Raw genomic sequence first — 8,737 nt, forward strand, 5'->3', positions numbered from 1 at the left:
TTTACCAGAAGTGGAATTTCCCCAAAGAAGATGACGCACCTCTTGGGTCCAATTCATCACGGCACTTCTGGCGAAAACAAGTCAAAAGACACCAGCTTAGGTGCTCCGGTTAAACTCGGAGGGTCAGGAGCCACCTGTTTGACCACTGAGACACACAGCAGCTGCGGGTACACACACGCACACACACGGCCTTTGTTGCAAAAAGCAGACACATGTCACTTTATCTATTTTGGCTAATTTGTTTACAGCTGCAAGAATCACAAAAATGAAGCAGATTTGTGGCTAATGTTGAGCATTTATTGAACAAATGATACACGGTTGAGGGTCTGACTAGGGTGGAAGACGGTCACTGAGCCGAGTCAGGAGAGGGAGGTGGAGTTGATTCTTGTTTCGCTCCTGCTTCTACCTGCAGACGTGAAAGAAGAAAAAGAAAGAAAAGAAAAAGAACAAGGGTGCGTCACTTATTCACGAAGGTGTACAAATGGCAAAACGCTCATGGCGCGGGGTCGTGATGCCGGTTTGCGGCGTGGGCGGCGGCGTTTGGAGCGCCAGCTGGAGGCAGACGGGAGACGCGCCTCCCTGCTGCCTGCAGCCGGCTGACGCAGCGCATCCGCCCACGCCTTCTGCTGCTTTCCAGCCGTCCCTGCCTTGTTCTGTGTGCCAGTGGACGACACGTCCAGACTTCAAGCCTCCAAAATACAACAACAACATTGACAACTGCACAGCCCTGAGATGAACACAAGACGATGTTGTATGCAGCAGAACAGAAGAAGATTTGTCTTCCTGATTCACTGGAGTGTGTCTGTTTCTTTAAAAACTAACTAAAGCAGGAAGAGATGCACCGGTCCGATGTTAATATCTGAATCGGTCCCCATAGTGAAAAGAAAAAAAAAAAAAGATGGGAGTATCAATGACAAATGTGCCAGATCCATACAGTCAGATCTATGCAGTGTAATTCTACACTTTGTGCTCAGAGCGACGTTGTGCTTTATCGTTTATTTTACATTGTATTAGAATTCCTAATTTCGCTTTCTGAACAATTTGCTGCAGTTTTTTTAAACACATTTAACCAAAGTCATCAAAAAAACCTGGTGTTTTTTGTCAGTTTCAGTTTTAAAGTCGTGTTGTTTTCACACGTTTGACCAAGCTTGTGAAGCTACTGATTTTGTTTAAGTGTGCTGCACTGGAGTAAAACTGGCAAATAAAATTGCAATTCAGTACGTTAATGTCTGTTTTTCAAAAAAAAAAAAAAAAAAAAAAAAAAACTAAGTGAACAGGACAGTTTTCTGTATCGGCCGATTCAGATATCGGTATTGAAAGTGGGAAAAAAAATGGATCAGTGCATCTCTAAAAGCAGATGTGTTTGTTTATTTTTTTTTAATTTTTTGTGAATGGCAAAAAAATGGAAAAATAGCTTCCCATCAGAGCAGACATTTTAAAAGTCTACACAGCTGTGGCATTTAAACAAGAACCAAAACAGACCCCAGCATTATAGACAGATAACATACAGCCTAACAAATCACCTGCTTTAACAAGGTGAACTCTTCTCTCTCGATCAACACATAAACAGAACTGCACAAATTAATATTAGCACTTTTGCTGAAGGGGGGGGACTGGAAAGTCAGATATTCTTTCCACAAACTGCTGCAAATGGTCAGAGCACAGAAGTACTAGATATAACCCCCCCACCCCCCAAAAAAACACACAAAAAAAACAAACAGCTGCTTTTTGAGAAAAACTTTGCAAATGTAGATTTCTAGCTGGATAGTCAGAGTAACTACTGTCTTTTTTTCTGTTCACCATTTCTACTACGTTAGTGAAAAAGCAAACTTAAAGCAAGCATGAAACTTACAATTTAGCCCAAAATTATTCATACCTCTCTCAAATATATATTTTAAATCCATTTATTCAACCAAAATATCTCTAAATATTTATTTCTGCTTTGGAAATTATTTTACTATCAATGTTGCACTTGTTATTTCTTCATTATTACAGCAATCAAACCTTTTTTACCCATCAGTCTTTAAATGATATCACTATTTTTTGGTATTAAGAGGTAAAAATTGAAGTATGATTTGCCAACAAACTATAATTCACATCATATACTGGAGTAAACGTCCTTGACAGAAGTTTCTAACTAACTGGTGGCGTATCTGCTTTGCCACCATATGGGATCCAGAGGACAATCAGGACGCTGCCCTCTGCACACACACACACACACACACACACACACACACACACACACACACACACACACTGAGAGCTGCATCTATTAGACTCAGGTGATAAAAACACAGCAGACTACAAAAAAGGAAGAGCGAATCATCCTGCAGCCGCTCAGGATGCGCTGATAGAAGTCTTACTTCAGGAAAATGTAGGCCACACAGCACACAATGTCATCAGCTGCCAAGTTAAGAGTTTCTATAAACGAACACCTTTTTTTTTACCCCTTTAAATTACGCAATCACTGGTGCCAGCAAAAAATTTTTTTTGCCAACATGGATCCTAAATTAACTCTTAGCCTACTTTACATTTGCAGAATCCTGTGCTGCAGGGCGGCCGAGGCGTTCATCATGCTGAAATGAGACTTTTTCCAGACCTGAATTAATGATTCGCACTCAATTTTAAAATATAGAATACTAAACCGGACCAGAAATTTAGGATGGAAATTCCTACAGTAGGAAAGAAAAGCTTTAAATACAAATGAAAAACAAAATGTGAAGAAAGAAGGAAGGACATAAAGAAGAAACTTAGAACTCAAGGAAGACGGGGAAGACGAAAGGAAGGAAGAGTTTAAAGAAATAAAGGAAGGAAAGATCTAAAGGAAGAAAGGAAGGGTAGTCAAAGAAGGAGATAAGTCTAGAAGTGAGGAAGGAATCGACCTGAGGATGTTAGGATACAAATGCAGCAGGGGATAAATGTTTTTCTATGCTCTTATTTATTTTAAATTCTTATCCAGACCTGGAAAACGATGAAATCAAATGACTTAATGTTTGATCCTTTTCCCGGCTGCGTAGGGAAACAGAGCAGATTGTCCTCTGCGTCGTCTCCAAATCTCCGCCCCATTTGCAGCTCTGAACTTGGAGAGGTTTAAAAATACTTCTTCCCTTGGATCTCCAGTTAGCGCCTGTGTTTTTGATGCTGCGCTCGCACCGGCAGGATGGGACCTGCTGTTTCCGAAAGATTACAGCCCACCATGCATCTCCTCTGCTTTTTTTCTTTTTTTTTTTGCCAGCATTAGAATGAAGGCAATAAAAATAGCAGTGGTAAATCCTAACCTCTGGCTGCAGCTAGGGAAGCTGGCGAAAACGTGAAGCAGGCAGTTTGTTTGGACACCCGTCCAATAAGCCCTGAAACGCTGAGGGGCTCCTGTCAGCTGCGCGAGGTAGAGAACCAAAATGTTTGCTGTCCTTACCAGCTTCTCTGCCCGCTCCCTCAGCCTCCTCCAGACCGTGTGATGAGCCTGCAGAAAGAAAGAGGAAACGTGACATGATGCGGGCACATGTGCACAAACACGGAGCACACATCGCAGCGTCTGCAACTGAGGCGCGTCGCTGTGGAAACGGCTGATTGTTTTGTGTCCATTGTTGACTTGAGATTCATTGCAAATTAACCACAGGGTTTTTTTTTTTCCTTGATGTTTCGTAACAGAATATTTCTTCATGTTTCTTTATGTGCTTATGTTTATATTTGCAAACAAACACGACACACATATCATCAGGAAAACTCTGTAAATGGAAGCACGTCCTCTAAAAACATCCCTTTTTACCATTACGAAAGGAAATGAACAAAAACTGATTTTAAATGATTAAAACAAGGAAACAAATAAAGTGCAATGAATAAAATGTAGCACAACACAGAACTGGGACTCATTCTTTTTATTTCTTTTGTTACCATTTTTACTTTGATTGCTTGAAAACAACAAAAACAAACATCTAATTTTACAAACTGAACCATATAAAAATTACAAATTTTGTTTTCCTGACAAAGAATCATAAGAAGAAGCTTATTAAAAGCTAAAAATGTTCATCTGTTGAAGGTTTTGTGCCGCTTCAGGAGTGATTAACAGAAGGACGGAATAGTAAAGGGATGAAGAAGGAAGAAAGAACTGATGATGACTAGATGGACGGGTGGAGGGACGGATGAAGAAAAGGTAGCTGACAATGGAAAGAAAGAGGGAAGGATGGAATGGAGGTAGAAAGAAGGACAGAAGGTCATAGGAGAAGTAGGATAAGAGGTGGGAAGACGGACGGACAGATGCATGAGAACAACGGAGACAACATAGGAGTTAGAAACCAAAGGAAGGGAAGGAAGTCAGCTAGAAATCCATTTTAAAATTAAGTAACTAACAGCAGAATCAAATTTCAATCAGATCAGGCAAGATTTGCTTTAATTCTATTTCTTTTTGTATCGAATCAAAAAGAAACAGAATTAAGCAGAGAAAATGTGGCAGAACCACGGAAAGAACAACAACAGGCTTCCTGTAAAAACAGGAAGGGAGTGAAGTTACCAGGCTACAGATTTATGAAAAATAATTCAGACTATTCCTCATTTCCATGTATGAAAGATTTACAGAAAAGACCCAACACAAAAGACATGCATCAACGTTGCTTTGTCTTGTAAAGAATGAACAAAGGTAACTTTGGTTTCAAATAATCTGAATAATGGATAGTTCCTGTTTTCCTTTCAGAAGACCACTTATATTAAATCCAAATATATTATGATGAGTATAACTAATGAGTTGTGGTTTCCAAAATATTACAAATGAGTGTTAAATCAGAGAAGCTGACAGTCGATGAACGAGTGTAAATCAACGTTGCAAAAGAGGAACTGATTGGAGGTTTTCAGGAAGGCCTCAGGACATAATGCCTCCAAGGCAAAGGTGGATTTCAGATCATCTACTCAAGCAGACGGCCAATGAAACAAGCCTGGCAACAACGCTAGCCAATGCAAGCACCTCCATCGGGTGGGAAAGCCCTAAAAAGGCGAACACAAAAGAGGAAACTTTGGTTGTTTCCTAGAGGGAAATTCGAGGCAAGATCCTGATGGACAAATAGCCCTGCTGCTGTTTGTTTCTCCAGACCAGGAAAACACTGAAGCTGCACATGTTTCCCGAGCGGTGAGGAAGAGTGTGACTGCAGCTGAAGCTGCTGATGCTGAGCAGGCTACTGGGGGGAAAAAAAACTGCTGAACCAGTTCAGTTCAACAGAGCAGTGCAGAGGAAAACATTTACACACCACTGATAAAATGGTTAATGTTGTAGTTTTTACAACGTTTTAGTTTATCCTCCACAACACTGAGCTGCATTTACACCAGTAGAAAAGAGAAGATCTAATCCGGTTTAGATCTCTTTCCTTCATCTTATCTCGAATGCATCCATTTAATATGGGACACAGAGCTCCTTCTAATACATTAAATACAGCATGCAAACAGCTCCCCCTCCTGGCAAAAGAGGGAACAGGATTTTAAATATCAGTAAACTGGACCAAAAACAATATTTTTTTATGGCCAATATTTATTAAATGAAATTGTTTCAATATTAATAATAATAAAAAAAACTTCCATTAACAGGACAGTAAATAACTTATAAAAAATATTATTTTTTTATTAAAAAAGTAAAAATAAATAAATAAATAAATAAAATAAATAAGATCCATAAAATGAACTCAATTTAATTTTGTTTTAATTCCACATAATAAAAAACGTACCTTAACAGGATTATATTAATTTAAATTAGTGGGACAGTAAATAATCCATCACCACATCTAATATTTATCATGATAACTACTTTAAAAAAACTTCAATATTAGGTGCAGTTAATGTAATTAAAAGGTTAAAAGGGCCAGAAATTTGCTGGGCTTAGATCGGCCTACCTGTAGCTGCAGAGGCAGAGAGAGGCCCTGCGTTCTGCGGTGGTGACCCCAGGGACCCTGACCCAGGCTGTGCATAGCCGTCACCTCATACTGGGAGCACAGGCCTGTTCTGGCCACTAGAGGGCCCCCACTCAGCAGCACATGATCACCGCATCTAAAGGAAATACAGACAGATGGTCAAATTGAGGAAAAATAAATAACCAAGTTAATAAATAAATAATAATAATAATAATAATCACCTATAGAGCATGACTGTGCCTTTAGGACTGTCTGATGCTTTCTGTTCTACTTCCTCCTGTTTACACCTGAGACACAGAACAATAGAAAGTGAGAAAACACACTTGTTTTTTTTTGTTGTGAGTTGGACATGTTCCGAGTCAGTCTGGACCTGCTATGTGAGAAAACCTCCAGTGCCACAGAGGGCGCCACCTCCAGAGGCTCCCAGGCCAGGTTCTGATGGATCAGCTGCTGGGCCCCGCGGGTCAGAGAGCGCAGAGACTCCTGCGAGCAAACACAACCCACAAACTCCTAAAGCTTTGCTTTTCTACAATGTGAACTCAAACGGTACCAAGTTTCACAGAAACAGACAGGAAACTTGTTTCTGATTCAAAACGGTTCAGTTCTGATCTCGGTTACCGGCGATGGAGTCCAGGAGTCCAGCTGAGGGTCCAGGACGACGTCACAGCAGAACGCCCCTGAAGTCACTGCAGGAAGTTACAAAATGAACCAAACGTGAATAATCTGACCCATAAAAAAAAAATAATTTTTAATACAGAAAGGTCTTTCTATTTTTCATTTTTTTAATGAAAACGATGAGACTGTTCACTGCAAAAACACAAAAACTCACTATGTATTTTTGGAACAGTTTGCAACACAAACATATTAGCACACTTGTAATAAGACAAAACTAACTTAGAAGTAACTTTTTAGCAAGATATAAGAGCTTGTTTTACGTCAATAATTCCAAACTCTAAGTTAGTTTTGTCTTATTTCTACTAGACCAAAGCACTTGGTAAGATTTTGTATTTTTGCAGTATTGCTCTGGCTTGTTGAGTTATGTATTTACAACTCTCTCAAGGTAGCACCTTTTTCTCCTCCCCAAATTGTTTTCCTTCCACTAAACTTTCCATGAACGTTCATGCAAAAGAATTTAAACAAGCAGCTTGTTTAGTAATGACCATTTGTTACATATCCTCCTTATGAAAAGTGTCGATCGTTGTCTGTGGGTCTTCCTTTACCTGGGACCTCCGGTGTGCTGAGCAACTCCACGGTGTAGTCATCCTTAAACGCCGTCTCCAGGACCTGTCCAAGGAGGGCGGAGCAGGAACGCCAGTAAGCCTGAAAGCAAAGATACACATTAATAACTTTCTCAAACCGACTTCCAACCCTGAAAAAATTGAGTTTTTGCTGATTTTGATGCTACCTCGTTGAGGAGAGTCGGGTCGCTGTCATTGAACATGAGCAGAGTGAGGGTGCAGGAGTCGGTGAGCGGCTGGTGGAGGGGCCACAACTCTCCGTCCACAAGCGCCAGCGCCGAGTTGTTCACATGATACTCAGTCAGATCTGAGGGAACCGCATAAATGTTTAAGCCCAGGTCGTTTCCCCTTTAGCTTCAGAGTCTGGCGTCTCCTGCTATACGTACGTCTGGCGCAGCTCAGCGGAGTGGACATGCCTTTGTTCATGATCAGGAGTGTGCCGTCCAGGCCCGGCCCCCTCAGGGACACCTCAATCTTCTCGATGCGCGGGTACAGAGCTCTCTGCCTTTGCTGCTCTCTGGAGAACACGGCGTTACGGCGACTGCGTATCTCTGCGGTTGACGGACGCAGAGCTGCTGAGGCGGATGAAAACCCTGAGAGTGGAACAAGACGGAGGAGAGGATTTAAACAGAAAGATGGAAGAAGAGGAAGTTTCAATTAAATATATGAAATATAGTTTTTTTTAAATCTGGACTTTAACTAGGCTGTTGTAACACTTCAGGAGGTTTTTATTTCCTCCTGAAGCTGTTTTATTGTAGATTTGCTGCCATGTTTGGAATCATTGTCCCTTCACCTCTTCAATGTCTTCACAATCAACTCTAGAATACCTACATTGTAAATTAAGTATTCTTCAATATTTATATGCAAAACATTTAAAAATATTTGTGCATGTTTTATAAAAAAGGCAAAATAAATAAATAAATTGACAGTAAATAAATTTTTTTATAAAAATAAGTACAGAAATTGAAAGATAAAAAAAATGAAATAAAGGAACCTAGTTATTAAAACAATGAGAAAATTAAATAATCGTGATAAATTAATAATGTTGAAAATGATCAATTTTGATTTTGTCGTACTGTATAATCCAGTAAGTTGGGATAATTCTTATTGTTAATTTTTTGGATGCAATATTTAGCACATTAATTACTTTATTATGCCTTTTTTATTACTACATTTACTCCCAAGTTTGTCCTCCACAGAACTGACGACTTTAATGAGATGACATCTTATTATTTCATAAGAAATACTGCACTAAAGAAAGCACTGTTTGTCAACAGTGGTTTCTGTGTTCTATATTAAGTAAAAATTTCAATAATTATTTCATATTTACTAATTATCATTATCAAACCTTTAAAGCTAGTGTCCAACATGCTATCATGCTAAAAGCGACTTACGTTTCCTGAAAACTTGACATGCGGTCCTTGTCGCCATTGTTCCGAGTTTTAATACAATTAATAGAGAAAACAGCTAAAATACATACTGTAGAACAGTAAAGGGGAAAAAAAAGAAATTTCTAGCTAGAGAAGCACTTATAGTTGAAGGACGCCATGCATAAGTCGTGTGCACCACTTATTGATGTCCGCTGTGTAACGGAAACTGAACGTTCCG

General features: G+C 39.7%; 1 protein-coding gene across 1 annotated transcript; it reads right to left on the bottom strand.

Annotated features, from left to right (window-relative positions):
* Nucleotides 1-275: 275 nt before the first annotated feature.
* Nucleotides 276-8,716, bottom strand: mrpl39 (mitochondrial ribosomal protein L39). The gene is made up of 10 exons (XM_015003005.2): nt 8,524-8,716; nt 7,516-7,722; nt 7,297-7,436; nt 7,112-7,211; nt 6,510-6,577; nt 6,262-6,374; nt 6,113-6,178; nt 5,874-6,027; nt 3,416-3,463; nt 276-406 (listed from the first exon to the last, which is right to left on the bottom strand). Exons 1-10 carry the CDS (start codon nt 8,558-8,560, stop codon nt 347-349), a joined length of 993 nt encoding a protein of 330 aa, XP_014858491.2. The 5' UTR covers nt 8,561-8,716; the 3' UTR covers nt 276-346.
* Nucleotides 8,717-8,737: the final 21 nt, after the last annotated feature.

The sequence above is a fragment of the Poecilia mexicana genome, unplaced genomic scaffold, assembly GCF_051168715.1.
Source record: "Poecilia mexicana isolate PSO_F unplaced genomic scaffold, ASM5116871v1 scaffold_2, whole genome shotgun sequence".
Lineage (NCBI taxonomy): Eukaryota > Metazoa > Chordata > Actinopteri > Cyprinodontiformes > Poeciliidae > Poecilia > Poecilia mexicana.

Bases quoted from the DNA above. Each gene is read 5' to 3' on its own strand.
- mrpl39 (XM_015003005.2), bottom strand. From the start codon at position 8,560: ATGGCGACAAGGACCGCATGTCAAGTTTTCAGGAAAC. The intron at 7,212-7,296 runs GTAGCATCAAAA...CTTTGCTTTCAG, and splicing joins ACCCGACTCTCCTCAACGAG to GCTTACTGGCGTTCCTGCTC. The intron at 6,179-6,261 runs GTCCAGACTGAC...TCTGTGTCTCAG, and splicing joins GAGGTTTTCTCACATAGCAG to GTGTAAACAGGAGGAAGTAG.